The sequence below is a fragment of the Hyposmocoma kahamanoa genome, unplaced genomic scaffold (assembly GCF_003589595.1).
Source record: "Hyposmocoma kahamanoa isolate Upper Pololo Valley unplaced genomic scaffold, ASM358959v1 67, whole genome shotgun sequence".
NCBI classification, from domain to species: domain Eukaryota; kingdom Metazoa; phylum Arthropoda; class Insecta; order Lepidoptera; family Cosmopterigidae; genus Hyposmocoma; species Hyposmocoma kahamanoa.
In genome coordinates this window covers 5218405-5244630 of record NW_020653855.1, presented here as the reverse complement: position 1 = coordinate 5244630, position 26226 = coordinate 5218405, and the positions used below count along the sequence as shown (strand labels likewise).

At 36.9% G+C, this 26226-nt stretch overlaps 1 protein-coding gene across 1 annotated transcript in view; it reads left to right on the top strand.

Moving 5' to 3' along the window:
- Positions 1-26226, top strand: part of LOC113232147 (neurofibromin) — a 103323-nt gene that overhangs the window by 20944 nt on the left and 56153 nt on the right. Inside the window, exons 12-30 of the mRNA XM_026466785.1 lie at positions 908-1091; positions 1859-2045; positions 6498-6597; positions 8284-8419; positions 8551-8656; positions 9633-9696; positions 11113-11284; positions 12957-13099; positions 13698-13806; positions 14592-14698; positions 15929-16075; positions 17555-17709; positions 18128-18285; positions 19166-19309; positions 19900-20078; positions 22589-22724; positions 23595-23685; positions 24570-24744; positions 25456-25639. Coding sequence (XP_026322570.1) covers positions 908-1091; positions 1859-2045; positions 6498-6597; positions 8284-8419; positions 8551-8656; positions 9633-9696; positions 11113-11284; positions 12957-13099; positions 13698-13806; positions 14592-14698; positions 15929-16075; positions 17555-17709; positions 18128-18285; positions 19166-19309; positions 19900-20078; positions 22589-22724; positions 23595-23685; positions 24570-24744; positions 25456-25639 — 2677 coding nt within the window. The remainder of the gene's footprint in view (positions 1-907; positions 1092-1858; positions 2046-6497; positions 6598-8283; positions 8420-8550; positions 8657-9632; positions 9697-11112; positions 11285-12956; positions 13100-13697; positions 13807-14591; positions 14699-15928; positions 16076-17554; positions 17710-18127; positions 18286-19165; positions 19310-19899; positions 20079-22588; positions 22725-23594; positions 23686-24569; positions 24745-25455; positions 25640-26226) is intronic.

Here is a 26226-nt window from a genome sequence, read left to right as displayed (position 1 = left end):
AACTTATGTCTAAGGGTGACGGTTCCAGCGGCAGTGCCCCTCAAATCTTTGCGATTTAAAGCTCTGAGTGACACTGCAACTGTTATGGACAGGTGTGTCGCTTACCACCAGACTTCCTCGTCCCGTCACTTAGTATTATAAAAATAGCAGTTTGTCTTTGAAATGTCGCTACGTTTTAAGCTTCGAGCTTATTAGAATCATCACACGACGAAGATGCGCCAACTTTGTGCGCTATATACGCAGGTAGCGGTAGGTTAGGTGGCGCCATCTAGTAGCAGTATTACTCAACTACTTACTCTGCACTTGTCGAACGTCTCCGAAGCCTTGTTGAGGAACTCAGTGGTTGACTACACTTGCTTGGTATCGTCGGTCTTTCTTTCGGAAATTCAATGGTTGCAATTAAATTTAAGTTTCAAAGCTAGATTTAAAACAGGACGTAAATATTTTAAAACAGTCGTGAAGAACTAAAACTTGCATGTAGTAGCAGTAGAGCTCCTTGTGAAAGAGTTCGCCCAGGAAAGTACCTTGCCTATTTCTACTGCCAAGTGGTATGTGAGCATTACTGCGTTGTTGGTGAAATTACAGGCACATGGGACTCGTCAACTTATGTCTCAGTTTGACGGGCGCAGTGGCAGTGCCCCTCAGATTCACTGTCGAGATCATTAAAATAAATAATATTCCGCTGAAAAATTCTACAAAATCGACCCCTCCTACGTAAAGTAGTGAGTTTCAGTGAATTCAGAACTTTAAAACGCTCCCCTGTAAACTTGGTAATTTCGAAATACGTTACTTTACGTAGGAGGAGTCGTAAATATCGACGATATGAGCTTCGGCTAACTTCGGCGTTATTGTATATTTATTAACATCAACAGACGATTAAGTTTTAATGTATTTTTGTTATTTTCAGTTCGCAAGTACTCTACAATATAAGTCAAAAACTGATACAACGGCAAATATGCAACTACCGTGAGGTTCTGCGTTGGCTAAGAGACATTCTAACGTGCAGGAATGAATTTTTAAACAAACACAAGGAGTATGCAAATGTTGGATCGCAAATACCTATTTGTAAACAGGCGCATATTAAATTGGAGGCAAGTATTCATTTATTGCCAAAGACTTGAATCTATAAACAAGAACATTCACTGAAATTTCTTGCAGGCGACAATAACTTTTTTTTATCAAGTGTGTTTTAAGGTGTTCGGTAAATGAATTGTACTGTGTAAAATGACAGTTCAAGGCGTGAAAAGGTTGCCAGCTTACAAACAGCCAGTGATTGCAATCGATAAATATTCTATCGACTATCGTTTGAATATTGATTACACTTTATATGGGTGAATCTCATGGTTCAACCTATATTATTATTAAGATTCATAAAAAATTGTTAATAAAAATTGACGTCATCTGGGAATAAGAAGATCGAACCTCTCTCCTCCACGAATTCATTTCGATACCAGTGGGTAACTAAGAAGAAATGAGGCGATAAGGTGATTAATCATTAGGACGTTATAACATTCACTGTTCAAGCGTTTCTGCGAAATTATATCACCTTTCACAATCTATCGATAAAATTATCGACTATAACTACATGACTATTTAAAATTTTATGATAAGTGGTAACCCTGTACAACTTGACGACCTCGGTGGCTAACGGTTTACGCTGGATGCGGAGCATTTGATTTCCAGCATGACCTATTTGGGAAATGAACTTTTTTAAATCGGTTCAGGTCTGTATTTTCAGGTTAATACGCCGGAGTGAATTCCGTTGCTCTGTAATCGTAATATTCAGTATTCCTTACCTTGAGTCCTTTTATTATGTAAACATAATTGTATTTTGAGCCGGGTAACTTGTCCATTTCAGGTGGTATTCTTCATGTGTCTATGGTCAATAGACACAGATGTAGTCCTTGTCGCAATGTCATGTTTCGCCCTGCTCTGTCAAGAAGCCGACATCAGATGTGGCAGCGACGAGATAACAACTCAGTGCTTATTGCCTAACTACACTGTGTTCCAAGAGATTGCCCATACGTCTACAGTGCTGACCACTGGTAAATATTTTTAAGTAACAATTTAAATTACTTATGCTTTGGACATAAAACGCTTTAACACAGTGTCCATACCAAACATGTGTTCTGCATCGTCTCCTTTAACTGTAATGACCGTAACTTTTAATTTTAACGAAATAAGTTATACCGGGTGGAACAGAACGACCGACAAAGCGGAAAACTGTGAAGAGTCTTAAATGTGTACTTAATTGTACTGAAAGTCTTTTTGCTCTAAGTGTAATAGTTTCCGAGTTATTCAATGATAAAGATTTGCTTGAAAAGTCTGTATTGTCAACCCTACATCATAAAACACAGCTGTTTGGAGGCAACTACCGGGAGGTACTCAGGGCAAAAACTTTGTAATTTAGTAGATCGTTGACCTCCGTCGTTGATCAGCACCCCATCAGTCGCTTTCTTTCATCAACCACTTTCTTTGATCAGTCATCATGTGAATGATGATTAATTACGCGGGTATTTTATTGTATTACTTTGAGAGTAATTAACACCCCTAAATTGCGTGTTTGACGACCCAATATTTACCGAAAAAATGCACCTCTCATAGAATCTTCGGGAAACATGTTGTTTCTAAACCTTTGTAGGTAGTTTATGACAACGCATAGTTGACAGGGTCATTTAGACTTCACTTTTCTTAAGTTGTTGTCAACTTAAGAAAAGTGAAGTTTTCTAAATGACCCTATCAGGAGTTTAACTCATATTGCCTGCGTCATAAGATAAGACTAACTTAAATAAACATAACTAAATTAAGTAAACACGTTCTACAACATGCGTCAAGTACTCAAATTACAATAGTCTCGTAACCCTTAATCCGGCCCTAACGTAAAATAGTAAATTGAGGCAGCCAATCACGTCACTTAGAAATTTAGAGATGGACACTTGATAACTGTTATCTGTTTTTGCTAGCATAATCGGGAGATCGTTTTTTTTGTAATAGTCTATTTATGAATGCATTTGGAAATAGTTTTAATTTACACTACAAGAATTTACTAACTTTAAAACGAAGAGTTCATTCTATTGATATCAACATTTAAAACTAAAATTTCTATTAACTTGAGCTGTGTAATTGAAATTTTAATAAATGTAATGTAAAAATAAATAAATCGGAGGATCGTAGAGGTCTGCAGACCACCTCCACGTTTCGCTTTCTTATTTTTGATTAAATTTGATTATTTATTACAATTTTAAACGACCTGCATTTACTTTACTTTTACTTTTGAATTGCTCATGGTACTTATACCAGACAATACGATTATTGCGAAAGTTATTTCTTTATCATAATTGTCTTTTTAAAATTAACATTTAGATATTTAATAATCAATGATATCCGACGCGTACGCCGCCGCCGCGCGCATCTCTATGCAGAGTTGCCAATTAAGCGACTTTGTCCCTTTATGTGATGATTTGAAATCAAAAGCGTCTTTTATTTCTGGCGACAAAAAAAAATTGGTATTTTTTGGCGCGTATTTAATAAGGTTTAATCGTTTATAATTTAATATTATTTTTATCTTAGTATTCAGGAGTCTTACCTGTACTGGGACCATTCTGTTTAGTGATATTTGCTTTAGTCTAGTTGGTAACACTTTTTCATTCATAAATTAGTTCAAAATGCCTGGTTGTATGGTAACTCGTTGTCTCATGTTTTTCTCGTGTTTACAACAAAAAAACAACGTTTACTTGTTAGTTTTTGGGTTGTGACAGCAACTTATTGGAATAATGCCGTTATTAAGTAGTGCTGGTGTTAAGCAAGTAAAATGTATTAGTGTGTTTGCGTGGAAAACCATATCGGCGTATGACCGGCACACCCAGGAATGTGTCTGGGATGTCTGCAAGAGTAAAGGGGACCTGGACAAATCGAACATCCTTTTAATTTAAAGTAAGTTCAATGTTTTTTAATTACCTATTCAAGTGAGAGCACTTATTTCTTCTGCGAGTGGCAATGACACGAACGCCGCCTGTGGGGCAGTAGATGTACTAACACGATTGATTCGCTTAGGGTTGTTGCACCGCGAAAGTTTTAAATCTGGACGAATATTTTTCAACTGCTCTGATTTTACATTTAAAGTAAATAAAACTCATGTATGTTGGGTTCTCAACGTGATATTTTCGGCTTTGTCGGTCGTTCCGTTCCACCCTGTATGTGTAATTCGATTCGGTATTTAACGTTATGTGTTGTGATACAAATAAGTAATTTTATTTTACTTACTTGCGTATTACCTACGTAATCTGTAATGGGTTTGCTATGTCGTCAACACAACCCTAAGGCTGTATACTGTAGGCTGTTTAAATGGACACTACTACACTATATGGACACAAGTTTTCTAAATGAACACAAGTTGTCTAAACAGAGACAAGTCTTCTAAATGGACACATGTTGTCTAAACAGACACAATTTCATTAAGTGGACATTATAAGTGGATACAAGTTATTTAAATGGGCACAAGTTGCCTAAATGAACACAATTTCACTAAATAGATTTTACTAAATAGACACAAGATGTCTAAATAGACACTACACGACAACTAATATTCAATTTAAAGTATGGGTATAACAATTATTATTATATTTTAATTAGTTCCCTACTCCGTATTTACATATATTCAAGCTGTTTAAATTGACACTACTACACTACACTTTATGGACATAAGTGTTCTAAATAAACACAAGTTGTCTAAACGGACACATCTTCACTAAACAGACATAAGTTTTCTAAATGATACAAGTTATTAAAATGGGCACAAGTTGTCTACCTGGACGCAACTTCACTAAATACACACAAGTTGTCTCACTAGACACTACACGACAACTAATATAACATTTGAAGTATGGGTTTTACAATTATTATTATATGTTAATTAGTACCATACTCCGTATTTCGGCCTTAAAAATTATTAGATTTTTTATATTTTACAAGCTGCTTACCAGGACATCAGTAGGAGTTGTTATTATAAAAATATACACAGTAAGTAAAAGGTAGTTTAATGAACGTTCGCCTTTAGATCTTCCTTCCTTATTATAAAAATGTCAGACTTCATAGCTCACATGGCTTTTGAGACATGGGACCACCAGAGAGGCCATTTGATAAACGTTGTACAGGGTGCCTTTTTTTTTTGTTTATCTATATTTTAGAAGATGATTATACCCATTGTTCGCGCTGGTAACTCCATACGGCGCACATGCATACGGATGGACTATAGCTACTGACCAAACGACACCACTTATTTTTATGCATTTTAAATTTCATTACTCGTGATTCCTTGTAATCGAAGTACAGAATATGTTGAGTTAACTGATAAAAAGCATCAATTCATTGTGAAATCAATCCTGAAAATCAAAATAGACTATCATACACCCATCAATATGAACAATTTTTAAAACCTCTCATGTCGCGAAAAAGGAGGTGTTTTTAGAATAAGGGCTATTTGCATTGACTTACAATTATATGGACGTCGGGTCCGCGCTAAAAAGTGTCCGCACTTGTAAGGCGCTAAAATCGTACACAGAGCGCGACACTCCGCTTTAGTCTTCATTTGTTCTACTGACAGCGCGATACTGCGATGACATAACAATTTAAATTTCGAATAGATCGACTTGGGACATTTTTTTCGTGGTTTTTGTATTAGACCCGTCGTCCATTTATTTGTAAGTCAATGGCTATTTGTATTTATTTTTAAAGGCTGAATATCGATTCCGTATCAAAGCGCATTCTTATTTTTAACCGACGTCAAAAAAGGAGGAGGTTCTCTATTCGACTGTATTTTTTTGTGTGTATGTTACGCGATTACTCGATTACATTACTCGATTACGCGATTTGTGAATCGATTTTGATGATTCTTTTTTTGTTAGAAAGAGGGTACCTCATCTGTGGTCCCATTTGAATTTGAAGAAAATAATCCATCTCTATGGGCTGCAAACTAGAGTATGAATCCAGTTTCCGGTAACCGATTTCAATAAAACTTGGCAAGTAGATGTAATTTCACGAACTTTTGAGGTCTTTTTTTTGTATAAAAAAGTTATTTAAAATAGTCTTCAAATTATATTTTTATATTTTCTTACTTTTATATTATATTTGTATATATTATATGGGCCGTAGCTGCTTGATTTTTAAACAAATAAGTAATAGTAAAAATGCATTTCTTTTTCACGTTACTGCACACTTACGCGCACAAAATGTTACAGTTGATCAATTATACCCGTAGACTTAACAGGTGACCTTTGATCTCAATTATCTCAGGTCACAGGTCAATATTAACAAGGTAAGCTTCGTCATGACCTGTAGTATTGTATTTTTTTTATGCTAGTTTAAAATTCCATGCATATCGGTTGACGAATCGCCGAGTGCTTCAATTCGGATTTTTTTTTAAATTGGAAAAAAAATTGGGATACCAGGAAGCTTTAATAAGATATTGTTGTTTATTAATGTAAATTTTTATGTAACAGGTTCAGCTGGGCTTCAAAAACGCATTATGGCTTTATTGAGGAAGATTGAACATTGCGTGAATGGCGTACAACCCGTCTGGGAAGAAACCTTCCGTTGTTGGTCAGTATTAGCATACTATAACAAGTAGTGTATTCGGGTGCTTGTTTACCTAAAGATCTTGCTTTTTACCGTCCACGAAGAAACAATATGGACATTCCTTCATGACATGCCTATTTAAATACTTTATATATATACATTATACACGTGTTTCTATTTATTTATTTATACATTTTAGGAAAATTCACGGACAAATAATAGTAATTATGGTATACTTAAATATGAGTAATCCAATGCCATTTACGAATTTCCACCAACATGAAACAATATAAAGTGCTTAGCAAACCAAAAAGAGATTATAGGAGAATACAAAGAACACAGTCAATAAATTTAAGAAATAAAAATAAAAATACTAATAATATACAATTAAACCTTAGAGGATGGAAAAAAAGCCTAAGCATTAAACGAACAAACAAGTGTATTCACTATGGGAACACAAGTACAATATTTTGTTTTTGAGACAATAATTTCTAGCAAATACTTAATAGGAAATACTAATTTATTGTTAATGTACTGAAATTTCAATAAATAATACGCATATTCGAATAAAATCAATTCCGAGAAGTTCCGGGATTTGTAAACAAGAACGTCCACGTTACGCTTTAGTTCAGCTAAATTTGTTCCAATCTCTTCTTCATCTTCATTCTTCATCTTCGGTGTTGCTCTTACTTCACCTGACCTTATTTGAAGTTTCGTATTTCGACCTCTCCTACGTAAAATATCGTATGTCGAAATTGCCAAGTTTAAAGTTCTGAATTCACTGATATAAGCATAACACGTGACTTTAGCATTTCTCAGTTTTATTTATCAAAGCTCGTTACTCACATAGAGTATTATAAAATCCAAGATATCGGTTAGATGATCTATTAGATTATCACTCTATGTGAGTAATGAGCTTTGCCGAATAAAACGTAGACCTTTAAAACGCTCCCCTGTAAACTTGGCAATTTCGACATACGATACTTTACGTCTGAGGAGGCGATTTGTCATAATACATTAAACAATTAACACGATAACTTTTTTTATAATATCACGTGAGGGGACAAGTCGTGCGCCTGGTGGTAAGCTACACGCCTATCCATAACAGTTGCAGTGCCATTCATAGCTTTAGATCGCAAAGATCTGAGGGGCACTGCCACTGCGCCCGTCACCCTGAGACATAAGTTGATAAGTCCCATGTGCCTGTAATTTCACCAGCACACTTACCCTTCAAAACTTGAACACAGGAATACTGACATTACTGCTTGGCAGTAGAAATAGGTAAGGTGGCAGTACTTCTCTGGACGAACTCCTTCTCGAGGAGCTCCACTGCCACTAAACTAGGTTTTTACCGTCCACGAAAAAATAACGAAATAGTAAAAGGGAACGTCCACGTTATTCTTTAGTTTAGCTAAATCAACTCCCTCCCCTCCGAACGTTGATTATGAGTGAAGGCTTCAAGGCCCTCTTCCCCCGGTGTTGTTCTTACCCCACCTGACCATATTTGAAGTTTCGTGTTTGTCATAAATACACCAATCAATAACATGATAACTTATAGACGAGGTAACAATATTCGAAAACATTAATGGCTTCCGAGTTCTCCCCATGTTTTCACTACATCTGCAAACACTATGCGGCCAAGCTCGTCAAATTAACTTATTTGTATATTTATTCTTTCTATTGCCGTGAGTACAAAGGTAATGTTTTCAGGGACTCGATATGCAAGTTGCTACAGAAATACCCGAAAGGTACAGGCGACAAAATGGATGAGTGCCAGATTGAGGGATTACATCGTGCAGTCGCCAAACGTCGCGTATCCCATCACAGCAGCGAGCATGATTTTGATGTAAGAAACTTTTTAGAATATCGGGCGTATCGATGACGTCACCGAATACAGTCATATTTTTGGTTATTGTCATCAGCAATGGTCTGAAAAAGGGGTTCCATATATATATTTTTTATGTTCCTACTTTCTAGTTACAAATCCAAGAGTGGGCTAACATCACGTCGTTTCTCTGCGCGTTAGGCGGCGTTTGCCTACAACGACGACCTTCCACTATGTGGTCACATCTACATGGACACGGTAAGTTATACATCGTTTTTTTTCTCTTAATTTTAACAAGGCCTTTAATACTGTAGCAGTACAGTTACCTGTGAAAGAGCTAGTCCAGCAACTTATTTCGGCGGTCAAGCAGTAATGCGAGCATTTATGCATTCCCCGAATTCATGTTTCCTCTTTCTTACATGTTTAAATGTGCGAAAGAGTGAAAGAAGTATGAGATATGTCGACCCCTCCGACGTAAAGTATCGTATGTTGAAATTGCCAAGTTTACAGAGGAGCCTTTTAAATATTCTGAATTCACTGAAATAAGCACAACACGTGACTTTAGCATTTCTCAGTTTTATTCGACAAAGCTCGCTACTCACATAGAGTATTATAAAATCCTAGATATCGGTTAGAGGATGTGTTAGATGATCACTCTATTTGAGTAACGAGCTTTGCCGAATAAAACGGAGATCTTTAAAACGCTTCGACATACGATACTTTACGTAGGAGGGGTCGATGTTATAGGTATGTATTAGTATCAGTAGAAATATCAGTAGCTCCTTGTGAAAGAGTTCGTCCAGGGAAGTACTGCCAACTTACCTATTTCTGCCGCCAAGTAGGAATATGAGTACTTTTTGAAGGGTAAGGGTGCAGATTCAGATTCAGATTGCAGGCGCATGGGACTTGTAAACTTATGTCTCAGGGTGACGGGCGCAGTGGCAGTACCCCACAGATCTTTGTCATTGAAAACTCTGAGTGACACTGCAATTGTTGTGGACAGTTCGTACCGACACTTGGTACCATTAAAAAAATGAGACTATGAACAATAAATATAAAAATACAATCAAGCCCCTATTGCTTAGCATAAAAAGTTCAAAGCAACTTATTTAGGTGTGCATGCTCCATCCTCGACCTCATCGTCACTTTCCGTCATGTGAGATGGAGGTCAAATACGGACTTACTTTTTATATACAAAATATTCTTATACAAAAAAAAAACTTATTGTTTTCAGACTCGAGGAAATACAACGTTCTCGCAAACAGTTCACAAGAAGTACAATATTGTCCAGTCACACAGTAAGTTACTTCAGTTCATATATAAAATTTCACAACTATATAAATAAGAGTTGGACGTGAAATAGCAATCCAATTAACATCTGTTGCGGTGAAGAAGGTTCTAAAATCTCTCACTAGACGTCACTAGCGGTTCAGAATGCCGAAAAATCCACTACAAAGATCTTTGTAACGAAAAGAAAACACGTAGGAGAATTTCGGCAACTCGATAACTTGACCCGTAGCTCAGTTGGTAAGAGCAATATGCGGTGCAGTTACACCAATTTGAAGAAAATATTCCACCTCTCAGGGTGGCAAAATAGGCGATTAAACCGGTTCGCGCATTTTCCGGTAATCGATTTAAATAAAACTTGGCAAATTGAGCTTTTGAAGTCGGTTTTTTTAGTACTCTGTACAGAGATTATTATATGTCTGTTTAAAGTCAAATTTTATTTGACAAATTGTCAAAATATTACATCATAGTTTCCCAAAGTGGTCCCTACCGCTTCCCAGTGGGCCCTGAAGAGTCCTAGGGGGCAGTAACGGCATCGGAAGCAATTGTTGATGCTGTCCAAGGGGTGCTACGGCATTTGAAAAAAAGAAAAACCTGAATTATCTTTATATACTACACTACATATATGTATATATAATTTTTTCCTTGTAATTTTATTTGTGTTAAGTTAATATAAAAATACGTGTTTTCTTTTATTTTTGTAGTGTTGGGCGTTGAAATTTTTTTATCTTTTTAAATTTTTATTGAATTGATATTAAATTATTTTTTTTATGTGAAATTACTCAACTAGTTTGTTATAATTATTAATACAAAGATTCTCTCAGAAAAAATCCTTCGATCCGGCCCGATTCGAACCAACGTCTTCTAGCGTACCGTGTCAGACGCTATACCAATTAAGCCACGGAACGAACCAGCGAACCTCACGAATTTTCTATATGCTTATTGTCGTATCTTTGTGAGAAATCTATGAAAGTATTTCGTCTCCCAGTTAGATACTTTTACAGCTACCAGTCCCGGCTAGAGATGTCGCTATTCACTGTATTTTAAATTTTTATTGAATTGATATTCAATTATTTTTTATGTGAACTTATTCCACTAGTTTGTTACAATTATTAATACAAAGATCGAACACTCGGAAAAAAATCCTTGGATCCGGCCGGATTCGAACCGACGTCTTCTAGCGTACAGTGCCAGATGCTACACCAACTAGGCAATCACGAATTTTTCTATATGCTTGTTGTCGTATCTTTGTATTTGGTTTATCTTGCCTAAATGGGCGGTGAGACAAAAAATTCGGGATGCTATGTATTACATTTTTTTCAATGAAGTAAAAAGTTCGTATTGACTCAAACAGCTATGCAGCAATTATTTCCAGGCAACTTTAGGATTTAGGATCTTCTACGTAATACCTACTATGTTGTTCACAGGTTCATTGGCCAGCTTCTTCGTTTACTTCTCTGTAGCAACGAGCGTTTCGGTCAACAAATACAAACACACGTCAAGGAGCTAGTTGGCAACGAGATGTCGCCAGCGTTATATCCGATACTTTTCGACCAGATCAAAGCTATTATTGATAAGTTCTTTGATCAGCAACAACAGGTGGGGGAAATTATGAAACGTAGATAAATAGTGTAACTTAGATCTGTGTAAATAGTGTACGATATATTGATAATGACTTGGGGGTCGATTCAGAACCTTACGATAACTCAGTTGTCGCACGATTTCTTTTAATTTTTATTCACAACACCCGTATCGAACGTCAAACTGTCTTATTCGAAACCGAACCTAAATGACGTCACACCCGTACGATTACTCGAATTTCTCGACCGGCAAAGGCTACAAACGTTATTCAGAACACACGTTATTCACAGTTATCGAATGAAAGTTACCGAACGGCCTATTGTTTACAAAGCAAAATTGTAGTCTGGAAATACCTTATTATTTTAAATCAAGTCTGGATTTTATTCAATTTTATTAATTTATTTTAATACAAGACTAATGCATTCCTATATTTTAGCGCATTAAAGTCTTAAAAATGTATAGGATTTTAATTTTTCTTATATTTCACTAATTCCGTAAACGCTGTTGGATAACGATATCGTATCCGAATCGAATGTTCTGAATAGCTCGAAAAGCGCCCTTCGATTCGAGAACGATATCCAATCGACGGATTCGGTTAAAATATCGAAGAGTTCCGAGTCGGGGTCCAGAGTAGATTGTAGTAAAACGGTTAAATAGTGACTAGTGTACATAGTAACCTGGGTAGATAGTGACAAGGGTAAACGTGATTAGGTCAACAATCAATGTAAACGGTGACCAGGATATCGACTGAACTGGCAACCGGTACTATCTATCAATTTTGATAATTTTACGGGATGAAGAAAATAATTGTTTGCGTCAAATGACTATATCGCCCCTCCTACGTGCAGTATATAATAATAATAATAACTTGTACGTAATAAATATACAATCATATATAAATATATAATAAATATATATAAACAAACGATAACCTAATACATTCATACATACAACCTAACATAGTCATATACATAGTACGTATAGTATATATACAGAATATGATGATGGTTATCATGGTGACAACAATTTAAAAGATGCTCATGGCAATTATCTATATCAAGTACTCTACAATTATTTTTACTTTTTTAATTTTTTTTCTATGACAGTTAATACAAAAAATACATGTTTTCAATTATATTTTGTAGTGGTGGGCGTTAAATTTTTTTTATCTTGCCTAAATGGGCGGTGAGACAACAAGTTCCCAAACCCATGGTATAAACATTGTGCAGGGTAGATAGAGACTGGAGTAGACAGTGCACAGGGTGGATAGTGACTAGGATAAACTGTGACTAGAGTCATGACGAATGCCCAGCACGGAGGTCTACAGCTACTAATATTACTATTTATTTCTTGTTCACGACTAACACAGTAAATAATGTAGATAGTGACCAGGGTAAATTGTGATTAAAGTAGACAGTAACTAAGCTAGATATTATAGAGTAGACAGTAACTGGGGTAGACATGACAAGGGTAAATAGTGATCAGGGTAAATAGTCACTAAGATGTATAGTAACCTGGATTCATAATAAGAGAAAATCACTGGAATGACCTCTAACTGGCCGCTTAATAAGGCGAACTTATTCGGTAGCAAACTCCCTATAGAGTTTCTGCAGTAACTTTGCAATTTAAGGTGATATGTAAACTGAATAAGAAACTTGATAGTTATCTATGAAATAATCGCATGTTTCAGGTAATGTTAACAGATATAAACACTCAATTCGTGGAGCATACCATCTTTATAATGAAAAGCATACTCGATAACAAGAAGAGTGTATCGCCTTCTGAACATTTGAGTACTACATCTATTGAAGGACTTATGTTGGCCATAGTTAGGTGAGCACCTACTAAATGTTTTAAAGTATCTTCTGGGTGAGCATGAACCATCGTTATCAATCTCCATTGCCTATTTAGTGAAAATATTTACACACGTGACCCTACTTTCAATTAAAAAATAGTACAAAGAAAATCACAAAACAAAACGCACTTTGCTCATGTTGTTTTCAGGCAGTGTTATGACAGAAAGCTCAGTTTGCTTACTGTGTTTTTCTTTTAGCTCATTTCAATGAGCTCACCAAGCTCATTTAGATTTAAAAAATTTTCTTAATACAATAAATTTATACAGATTAAATTACGTAGACACAAAGCTCATTTTGTTTACTGTGTTTGTATGAGTTAGCGGGCAGAGTAAAGAAAATAAATACTTATTTTTACTTTGTTCATTTGTACCGATCATGCATGTTTCTTCTGTTTTTCTTATAATTTTACTACATTTTGATGAGCCTAAAAAAGCTCAGTTTGCTTACCGTTTTGTGGTTTTACTAAAAAAATCACTTTGTTTTTTAGTTATTCCACAACCCAATGAGTTTACGAAGAGAGCTCACTTCGCTCACAATGTTTAGCTCACTTTGTTCACAATGTTTTTTCTTTATAGATACGTCCGCCATTTGGACATGACTGTCTTATCCGTACATATAAAAACGAAACTGTGCCAAGTCGTGGAAGCTATGATGAGGAGGCGAGACGATCTGGCCTTCAGACAGGTAAGGATTAATTTAAGTAAATGGGCCTGGCATTCACACCAAACCTTTCCGCTAACAGTCTAACTTGAAAGTTAGTTTGAAGGTCAATTTCAATCAGAAACATTTCTCAAAACAATTCTGAACTTTAGAGCTGGGTAAGCTGAGACTGAGTTTGGAAAATACATAAATGGAACTTTGCACAAACCTTCAGGATGGCTATAAGTTCTCGGCAGCCGCCGCTTTTCTCGACCTTTGAAGCTATAGTGAACATCACGTATTATTGTAATTACCGAAAATAAATCCAGTCTAAATTTCAAATCTTCGTTTAATATTCCAACCCCGTGGCAATCTAACGAGGCAGCAAGCCATTACCAGCATTCCCACTGAGTGTTCTTGGTAGTGCTTTCGGAGTTATAGTTACTTTATACATAGTACACATTCTATTGCGTAGCCCGGTCATCATAACAATAATAACGTATCCAGACAACTATTCTACTTACCTGGCCTCGAACTTGAGAATTTCCTATACTATGAGTACCAGAGCAACGTGGCACTACCCAGAACACCTAGTTCAGATCCAATTTAGAAAAGGTCATTCCCCAAAATAATTGTATCCCAAATCGGACCCTCTTCTAGCATCCACAGTGCTAACCCTTGTGCCATCCAGGTCATCAAATGTAATGTGATTGTCTGGCACACATCTGTATTTTATTGATGCAACACACTATATATACATGCAATTTAACATCTGTACACGCAATATCAAACCCATTTACATGTATTATAACTGAAGTTGTGTTTTATAGGAAATGAAATTCCGCAACAAAATGGTAGAGTACGTGACTGATTGGGTTTTGGGAACTAGTCATCAAATTGCGCCGCCCTTACGGTCGGACTCCACGTCTATAACAAGGTGCGTTTTGACCATACCGTAATAGAGGAATTGGCATCTGGCTAAAGTACAAAATTGTTACATTTTCAATTGCGAGTAGGTGACGAGGTGCGTGACCACCTGGGCGCTCTCAAGCCCCCTTCTTACCTGATAATACGAGTTTCAGCTGCGCTTTTGGCAGGCGCAGTCAAGTGCTAAATATCCCTTAAAATAGTCATCACTGGTCTGCTCTTAAGGTGCCTACAAATTTGCTGGTTTTTGACGATGATCATACTAAACGAATAAATTTGGTATCGATTGACGACCAACATCGTATTTTTGTCGATCAACATCCGCGACCAGATAAAATCGAGTAAATATTGTAAGAAGCAGACGATTGGTATAGTATTTTTATGGAGATCGACACATGTCGATCATCATAACCTGTTTTATTTTTTCACTACAAATCTAAATAAAACGAAAACATGCCCGTTCCCATCAAATATGTTTTTCAAAAAGGCGGCCGCCCGTCAGTGTCTCGTTAACTTCTTTTTTATTTTTACTTCGATTAACTTAATTATTATTTATTTATTAACTTAATTCGAGAAATTTGAAACCATAGTAGCTTATGTGACCGTTATATAATGAAAATACGAGTGAAACATCACATGAGTGTTTTAATGCCTAATTATGTACAGTTACATACACTGGTATGTCTATACACATATTATAAGCTCTCTATGATGTGTTCAGGAACCGCACGTTACGACTGGCAAAATGGCGACCAAATAAAAACTTTTCTCACGCATGTCACACAACCGTAGAATTAAAATAGAATTTAATTCAAAGACAAACTAGAGACAGCCCCAACTATCATATCGTTCGATATCAAGTAATGTGTGAAATTTGTGAAAATTGTTGGGCATTGACATTTCATTTCGAATAAAACTTCATCTCGACTGACATTAGAATTGAGGTCGAATCAAATAGTTTTGTTTTTCAGAGATGTTCGAGATTTTAATGTAATAATAAAATTGAATTTGATGTTATTATTAAGCAATAATAACATTTTCACAGATGAGAAATTTGTTCTAACAAAACAGTTTATCTTTATGCTGATCGTAATTTGCGGTTTTTGAACACGTCATGGAGGGCTTATGTTATGTGTCTAGATAAAATTATTAATGAAACAATTTCAAAGTAATTTTCTAACAAAATGAAATTAAATTACAAATCTGTTATAAATATATATTTATAGGAGGATATTAACAGTTTGCTTACCAGATACCTAGTATGCTGCAGGGAGCTCGACCAGGCTTGCATGGAGGCAGTAGCAGCGTTACTCAAGGGATTACCGCTGCAGCCCGAAGAATCTGACCGAGGGGATCTTATGGAAGCCAAAAGTCAACTGTTTCTTAAGTGAGTACATTTTGAAATAACTTCAAATATAATACCGGTCTCAAATATAAGATCGGTCTCAAATATAACACCAGTCTCAAATGTAAGACCGGTCTAAAATTTAAGACCGGTCTCGAATATAATACTAGCCTTAAATATAGAATCGGCGTGTATAGTGATGAAATTACAGGCACATGGGACTTGTCAACTTATGTCTCAGGGTGACGGGCGCAGTGGCAGTGCCCTTCAGAACTTTGAGATTTCAAGCACTGAATGGCATTGCATCTATTATGCACAGGCGTGTCGCTTACCGCCAGGCGTACGACTTGTTCATCCCTTCAATTGGTATTATAAAAAAAAGTGTTGCCACGGCATTCGTTTATACATAGAAGTATTTAAAAAAACTTAAAGTAGTTGACTATTTACAAATTAAATGTTTTACTGTTAATGTTACCTCTATTTATTGGCTACTCTATGGGTCGTATTCCAGAACTCTACTCAATGCTCAAGTCAGGACTTGAGCAGACTTGAGTACGATTTCCAAGCACTGGAAATACGACCCTAATGGCAAGGACTTGAGTATGATTTCTAGTGCTTTGAATCATACTCAAGTCCTGACTTGAGCATTGAGTAGAATTCTAGAATACGACTCTATGTGTCAACTAGTTAGGTACAATTTTGTTATTACTACTTACAATAATTATTATCACAAAAGTACAGGGATGCATTTAAAGGAAGTACGCATTTTAAATATAGTAAATTATGTATAAATAAATATATGTTCATGTGAGTGGCGACTCAGGTAGCATAAAGTAGCCTTTTTAATTCGGCTTTGTACTTATTAAGGTTATACGAATAAATGTCGCTGTCAAATTTTAACGCCGAGTTGTTATAGTTTTTTACCATTGTGTTGATGGGGGAATTTAGACCTAGATTACTACGAGAAGCGGTGACATAAAACAGGGAGTATTTGCTTTTTCGTGGCAGTTTGAAAGGGACATTAAATTTAAACAGTTAAATATAAATTGAAATAGAAATGTTCGGTCGAGGAATTGCCTTCGTTGTTTTAGACTTTACATATTGAAATAATTTAAATAGTCGTTATAAGAATGAAGTTGTTTAGCTTTCTCGCAACGGTAAGCCAAATAATACGCTTTTGAACCCGTTCAATAATATTCGAATGAATCTCATAGAAAGGTGATCATACTACACTTCCATGCTAAAGACCAGATCTGACTAGGCTGTTGAAAATACTTATTTTAGTAGATGTTTATTTAAAATCTTTGCAATTTCTAAATACTATTTTTAATTATCACTAGAATTAGTTACAAAAATAGCTATTTAGTACTCGTCGCGACATCTGGTGTACTAATAAGTACAAGTAAGTTGTCTTCTTGAGTGATTGGTCCATGGTTATGATAAGGTGAGTACTATATTTATAAGTAGATATAGCATTGCAAAAAAGATATACATGACGTATGTATTGTGTCTATATTCCAGGTACTTCACTCTCTTCATGAACCTCCTAAATGACTTGCACGAAGTGGAAATGGCGGAAGGGCCAGGCAGACTAGAAACGCTGCGCCAAGCTACCATACAGGCTATGTCCAATCTGCTCAGCGCCAATATTGACTCTGGACTCATGCATAGTATTGGTAAGTTTTAAGCTTGTATTTTTTTTTATTGGTCACAAAACCAGTTTACTAGCATTCGAGCGTCTTTGAGAGTTCGTCTATTGAAGTACTGCCATCGTACCTACATCAGACGAACAAGTCCTGCGCCTGATGGTAAGCTAATTCCTGTCCATAACAATTGCAGTGCCACTGGGAGCTTTAAATCGCAAAGATCTAAAGGGCACTGCCACTGAGTTCGTCACTCTGAGACATAAAGTGACAAGTCCCATGTGCCTATAATATCACCAGCACCTTTATTACCCTTCAAAATCGGAACACAGAATGGTGACATTCCTGCTTGGCGGCAGAAATAGGTAAGGTGGCTACTGTTCTAAGGTTACATTTCTTATATCATCTTTCTTAGTCAGCTGTAAATCGTCACCACCACCTCCATCCACAGATCTGGGTTACCACCGCGATCTACAGACAAGAGCAGCATTCATGGAAGTGCTAACCAAGATACTACAGCAAGGAACCGAGTTCGACACACTTGCAGAGACCGTATTGGCTGATCGATTCGAACAGCTCGTGCAGTTGGTCACTATGATCTCAGACAAGGTAGGTATAATTCGACCCCTCCTACGTAAAGTATCGTATGTCGAAATTGCCAAGTTTACAGGGGAGCGTTTTAAAGTTCTCCGTTTTATTCGGCAATGCTCACATAGAGTGATCATCTAACCGATATCTAGGATTTTATAATGCTCTATGTGAGTAACCGGCTTTGCCGAATAAAACTGAGAAATGTTAAAGTTACGTGTTATGCTTATTTCGGTGATTTCAGAACTTGAAAAGGCTCCCCTCTAGACTCGGCAGTTTCGACATACGATACTTTACGTAGGAGAGGTCGAATTAAGGGCGTCTATTATTATTAATATTGATTTTGATAGAACTGTTATAATTATTAATACAAAGACCGAACTCCCAGAAAAAAATTCCTTCGATCCGGCCGGATTCTAACCGTCTTCTAGAATACCGTGTCAGACGCTGTACCAAATAAGCCACGGAACGAAGCAGCGGACCTCACGAATTTTCTATGTGCTTGCGTCGTATCTTTGTATTTGGTTTTTCAACGACTTTTTAGCCGTAGCGCCATCTATGAGAAATCCATGATATTTTCTCATCCAGTTAGATACCTTTACAGCTACCAGGCCCGGCTAGAGATGTCGCTATTAATTGTATTGAAATTTTTTATTGAATTGATATTCAATTATTTTTATGAGAAATTACTCCACTAGTTTGTTGTAATTAATAATGAAAAGATCGAACACTCAGAAAAAAATTCTTTGACCCGGCCGGATTCGAACCGTTATAACAAACTAGTGGAGTAATTTCACATAAAAATAATTGAATATCAATTTAATAAAAAATAAGATAGAACTGTTAAGCAAGATGCATTAGCCCAAGAAATACTCTGCTATATTTTTGTTATTGCCTACAGGGAGAACTGCCTATCGCCATGGCACTGGCCAACGTGGTGAGCACATCACAAATGGACGAACTGGCTCGCGTGTTCGTCACTCTTTTCGATGCCAAACATTTGCTCGCTCCACTGCTATGGAACATATTTTATAGAGAAGTTGAGGTATGTACAATTTATCATTATTCTAAAATTGGAAGATTTTTTTACATACAAATACGAGTAGGTATACGTGAACTTTATATAAATGCACTTAAGAGTTACTCAGCTCGAATTCAATTTTTTTCCATTCTGTTCATTTTGCTAGAGTCGTTCGGCAGGGACACTGGCTTTATTTTAGAATTTCTTTTTTTACAAACGAAATTAAAACCGTTTGAAAAATGTCAGTGTGAGGCAAGCAGGGCTACGTTTCGCATTCCTATATACATTCTAAACAAGAAGCTGTCTGTTTTGTCTAAATTAAGACTTCAGATGTTATTTTCTGTTATTTGAAGTGCTTCCGTGGCCGAACGGTCACCGTGCCGGACTGCCACGCAGAGGTCCCAGGTTCGATTCCCGGGCCGGGAGGAATATTTGTATGGCCATTTATTTCTCTCGTGAGTTTGGGTGTAATTTGTGGTTGTCTATGTGTGTGACCATGGTACCCGCGACACAGGGTTTCCCTAGTGCGGGGCTATATTGAGTGTGTGCGTTCTTAAAAAAAAAAGATTAGATACTTAGATACTAGATACTAGATGTTGTTCTTCATTCTCCAGGTTTCAGACTGCATGCAAACTCTCTTCCGTGGTAACAGCTTGGGCAGCAAAATAATGGCGTTTTGCTTCAAAATATACGGTTACGGATATCTGCAGTCCTTGCTGGAGCCTTTAATATCTGCGCTGCTAGACCAGGCTCAGGAGCAACCGGAGCTGAGTTTTGAAGTCGACCCTGCTAGGTAAACAATTGAAACTAAATCTAATAAAATCTCCGATTAGAAGGTTCTAAATCTCACTAGATGTCACTAGCGGCGCAGAATGCCGATACCCAGTACTAGGAATGCACGATTATTTGCCTTGAATCGATTTTTTGGATTGTAATGGATCAAGTGCCTCTGAATCGATCCACAGATCGGATCGTATGCTCTTATAGACAAGCACAAGCACGTAGAAAAATTCGTGAGGTCCGCTGGTTCTTTCCGTGGCTTAGTTGGCATCGTGTCTGGCACGGTTTGCTAGGAGACGTCGGTTCGAATCCGGCTGGATCAAAGGAATTATTCTAAGTGTTCGATCTTTGTATTAATAATAAATTGAATCATTGGGTGTAACAAGGGCGTATCACGTAAAAGTGAGATTCGAGAAAATTGAAAATAAGGTTTTAATGTCTTGTATCTTTTTAATATTTATAACATGACTCTTATGTACTTTAATATTTATTTGTCTTGTGATTTAAGATTCAGGTATTATTATTATTTTAAAACAATTAGTAAACATTTAGAATTTTCTTTTTCATTAGGTTATCCGCCCTTATTGCCCCAAACCGGTAAATTAATGGGGCGTTCGTTATATTATTGGTTTTTAAGGAAATAAGTTGTGAAACAATGTTATTTCACGTTGAAAAAAATTAAACGTATTTTTAAGCATTCATTGAATTCGATGGATTTAAATGAGTCGACAGTATTATCTTCAGCAGGTCTCATTGGCCTGCTAGATGCTCCATGTTGAGGATGAATTCGCTAGTTTCAGACATTTTTTTACATCAAAATAAGTTTTTACAAACTGCAGGTGGTAACGTGCCTGAAACTCAAACGCACATTTTTAATCTATGCTACAAAGGCGGAGTACCACCTTCTGAATGAATGAAAATTACGCCATCTAGAAGGGAGATCGAAATGAGTATTTGTCACAAGGTACTAGATAATGTTTTACACGTTTTGATGTAATAACATCAAAACGGACTTTGGTTGCCGAACGCCCTTGTTGTTCCCAATGCTTCAATTATAAGAATATATTACATAGCATTAGCAGCTGTAGAGCTCCTTGTGAAAGAGTTCGTCCAGGGAAGTTCTGCCACCTTACCTATTTCTGCCGCCAAGCAGTCATTTTAGCATTACTGCGTTCCGGTTTGGAAGAGTAAGGGTGCTGGTGAAATTACAGGCATATGGAACTTGTCAACTTATGTCCCAGGGTGATGGGCGCAGTGGCAGTGCCCCTCAGATCTTTGCGATTTATAGCTCTGAGTGGCACTGCAACTGTTATGGACAGGCGTGTAGTTTACCATCAGGCGCACGACTTGTTGGTCCCGTCACTTGTATAATAATAAAAAAAGTTTTAATGACAATTAGTATTAGTGTAGTACAGTAGGTTACTCGAAGTACTTATTCTGCGTAGACGAAATCGCGGGCACCAGCTAGTTTCAAATATATTCACATTATTTTGACGACCACCGTGCTCGAGTGACTTGCATACCGGACTTCATGGTATCGCCATTTCTGAGGTCCCGGGTTCAATTCCGGGCCGGGTCAATGTGGAAAACTAACTTTTCTGGTACCGTCGTTGTTTCCGATTTCCATAACACAACAGTTTAGTTACTTAAGTGCAGGCTACACCGCAAACGAAGCCAGCTCACTTAGCTAAGCTAAGAAAATACGTATAGTATAAGGGTATGGTTACGTGCGGGGATGAAAGGTGGTAGAAGGGCGGCATATTTTACATAGCTAGCGGGATCATTGGGTAAGTTTAGTTAGCTCGGTTAGCCTATTTCGCGGCATCGAGTACATAACCAGAAATAGAGACTTACTACTATAGAGAGAAAACTATTTTGCCAAATCATTATGGTGACAACTGTGCTCCGATTGGCCAGCTCGAATTCGAAACAATTGGCTGGTGTCGTGAATTGTTTCACTTTAAATCGACCAGTTAAACTTGAGTTTTGTTGTAATGGACGAAAATTGAAAAATTACATATTTAATATTTAATTACCGATGAAATGTGATTCCGTTTGTTTTGTAATTAGATGTTTGGCTGTTCTTCCCGCACTACCGAATGGAACAGCCTCCCATAGTGAGAGACCTTTATTACAATAAATACAGAATATTTTTGGAATATACGTAGACGTACACACAGGTCAGTTGTTGGCGCTGTACTATTTCAGCTTTTAATGTGTGATTTTAGTGCAAACGAGAGTTGATATTTAAAAGGGATATAAGGCCCATTTGCCTGATAAGTTGCCAGGGATGAATGACCCTTATTTCGTCTCTATTTCTGGTTATATACTCGATGCTTAGTGAACTTCGTTCGCGGTGTAGCCTGCGCATTACTTTAGGATAAGCGCAACGTATATGATGTTCATTGGAATCGAAGGGCCCACCCGCAACTATAGACGCCCTTGCGACTAAATATCTCGTGTAATTTTTCACTAAACATGCAATATAGGCTATTTTACATTGTTGTATTCTTTCTGTATTAGATTGGACCCAAATCAGGACATAGAAGTGAACAGATCGAATTTAATCGACTTGACAAAAGAGGTGTTTGATCGAATCGTGAATTCGGCTGACAAGTTCCCGCCGCAATTAAGGAGCATGTGCCATTGTTTGTATCAGGTAAATGTTATATTAATGGTACAACGGCGTGAAAATATTGTGATGAAAACCTTCACGTCGAAGAAGGTTCATTATTCTTGGAAAACGTGTGAAGTCCCGAAACCCTATTGGGCCAGAGTGGCGGATTATGGTCTAAAACCCGTGTACAGCAGTGGGACACATAAATGAGTCGATGATGGTGATGATATGTAGTGTGAAACTACCCCGCCTATCATCTTCATCTCTCTCATTATACGTTTCCTAGGAAACGCCCTTACTTTTCTTGATTCCTGAAAGAGTTCCAACTAATATTTACTATTGTGTTAATGCCTAAATTACTTAAATTTCCTTTTAAAAACTATTTTTCGCACTTTCCAACTCCGTGTATCCAACTTCTTTCTTTTTCTTGTTCATCTCCACACCTCACCTCACCGAGTGGTGAGAAAAGAATCTGAGAGTGTTATGTAGGAGAGTAGAGTTACTTTCGTATATAACTCTCAGATCCTTTTTGATATAAACGTATTGTTATACTTTACCATTCTACATCCTTTGATTTCGTACCTTCCCAAGCGCTCTAATCTGACCTCTTGGCTTCCACCCCGACGAATGATGAATATAATTCATTCCATTTAACTTTTTAATTGCCTCCGTGGCCGAACGGTTACCATGCCGGACTGCCATGCAGAGGTCCCAGGTTCGATTCCCAGGTCGGGAGAAATATTTGTATGGCCTACATTTATTTCTCTCGTGAGTTTGGGTGTAATTTGTGGTTGTCTACGTGTGTGTCCATGGCACCCGCGACACAGGGTGTCCCTAGTGCGGGGCTATGTTGAGTGTGTGCGTTATTATTATTATTATTAAAAACATTTATTTATTATGTGGATTTTTCAGGTACTAAGCAAAAGATTCGCACAGTTTCCGCAAACAAGCGTCGGCGCTGTTGGCACTGTGCTCTTTCTGAGATTTATAAACCCCGCTATTGGTAAGTCATATTCATTAATTTACATAATTTAAACTACTACACGAAAATAATGTAGTTTAAACAATTGAATAACTTCATTTAATCAATGTCATGAAAATAACGTAATTTAAACAATTAGAATAACATAATTTAATCATTTATACGAAAATAACGTAATTTAAACAATGACGATGATTTAATAATTTATTCGAAAATAACATTAATTTAATCTTAGAATGACCCAATTTAATCAATTGGTCGAAAATAACTAATAAACAAAATAAAAATATCGAGTTCCCTAAGTAGTAGTAGTTTATTTAACTTTTGACTGCTCGAATTCTAATCAATTAGTGGTATCCTAATGCGTTTCCGATTCGAGTTTCTTATAACAATCGATTTTATACATAAACATGTTAAAATCGTTAATATAAGCGGGTTCAAAAAAGAAGATATTGTCTGATTGGGATCGTGATGCTGCATTTGACCATTTGTGTACTCAAGAATTAATAATTAATGTTAATGAGGATTCAAGTGATTCCCGTTCATATTACGGAGAAGAATCCGACGATTGATTACAATAAACAATAACAATTTGTTATAATTATTTATTATTTATTTCATTTCGTTATAATTTATTAGACAAGTATCAAAACTTATCGACTTGATTAATCTTCGTTACATAATCTGTTGGCTCGATAAATATCGGAGCTAAAGAGCACGTCGCTTCACTAAAATTAAAAATAACAGAGTCCAGGGTGTATTGCATTTTTTTGTCTATGGTTGTCAATAATTACGAAACTTCGGGGGCATCCATATGTCAAAAGTTAAATAAATGGCTGGACGAAATATAAGCCGTGTAACAAAATACAACTACGCACTAATTTATTTCTTCATTTTCTTTGCAGTATCACCTCAAGAAATGGGTATAGTCAACCGTCCAGTACCACCACAAGTGAAAAGAGGCCTAATGCTTATGTCAAAAATACTACAGAACATTGCAAATCACGTGGAGTTTTCTAAAGAACAACACATGCTACCTTTCAATGATTTTTTGAGATCACATTTCGAAGCAGGACGCAAGTAAGAGCGGTTACACACGGTTATTTTTAGCGGCGATGCAAACGCGATGCAGTCGCTAATCGTCTAACTTTACGACTGGTTCGTCGTGTCACTTGATATTGTAAAAAAAGTTTCAATCAAAATTAGTAACAAGTTTCAATTAAAAAAAAAACTTTGATTCTTTAAAACTGACTCACTCACATAGAGTTTCCAGTTCACAGTAAATATGGGAATATTTAACTTCTCCCTGCTTCTTAATATCTATATGTGTCTTGGTATGTATTTATTTATAATTGATACAAATCATTGACTTACAAATAAATGGACGACGGTTCTAATACAAAAACCACGAAATAAAAGTCCCAAGTCAACCTATTTAAACGTAGTGACATGTAAAGGAATACGAAACAGCTAAAACGTTGAATTTAAATTGTAATGTCATCGCAGTACTGTCTAATATTGCTTGCTTCGCTGTCAGTCGAACAAACGAAGACTAAAGCGTGAATGACGCTCTGTATACGATTTTAACGCCCTATAAGTTCGGACACTTTTTAGCGCGGACCCGACGTCCATATAATTGTAAGTCAATGACACAAATAATAAATTTAAGAATCACAGCTCGACTTCATCCGACATCTATACTCAATTGACCTGCCCTAGCCATCGGCTACAATCGTGCGCCAATCTCAAACCTCCACGGCCCGCCATTTTGACCTGTATTTTTTCTTTCAGATTCTTCATCCAAATAGCATCAGACTGTGAGAGCGTAGATCAAACATCGCACAACCTGTCTTTTATAAGCGACGCAAATGTCGTAGCTTTACACAGGTTGTTATGGAACCATCAGGAGAGGATAGGGGATTATCTGTCTTGTAGCAGAGACCATAAGGCCGTTGGGCGACGGCCTTTTGATAAGGCGAGTATTTTTTTATTTATTTATACATGGTTCAAACAGTGCTACCCCAGCCCGGTGGACAAATAATTGCTTCGCGATTCTTCAATTACAACACCAATGCTACCGTTAGTATAGCTTATAGCTGGTGCAGACGGCAGAAACGCGCCTGGCCAATCAGAGCAAACGTTCAAAGATTACGGAACCTCGCGAGATAGTTATTGATACGAAGATCGAACATTAAAAAAATTCCTTCGATCCGATTGGATTCGAACCAGCGCCTTTAGCATCCCGCGCTTGACGCTCTCCCAACTTTGCTAGGGATCGAACCAACAGACTTTACGAAATTTTCTGTGCTTGTTGCAGATTTTTGTTTTTGGTTTTTAACGACTTTTCTGCCGTAGTGCCATCTGTGAGAAATCTATGAAAGTTTTTCTTAGTTCAGCCAGATACTTTTACAGTTCACCAGCGGCTTACTAGAGATGTCGCTTTAATCAATGTTACGATGTAAATTAATATACGATGTAAGATCGAACACTAACAAAAATTATTTCGTTATCCTCGCGAGATAGTTTGGCGCGCTCTGATTGACCGGGAGATTCTGCCGCCGC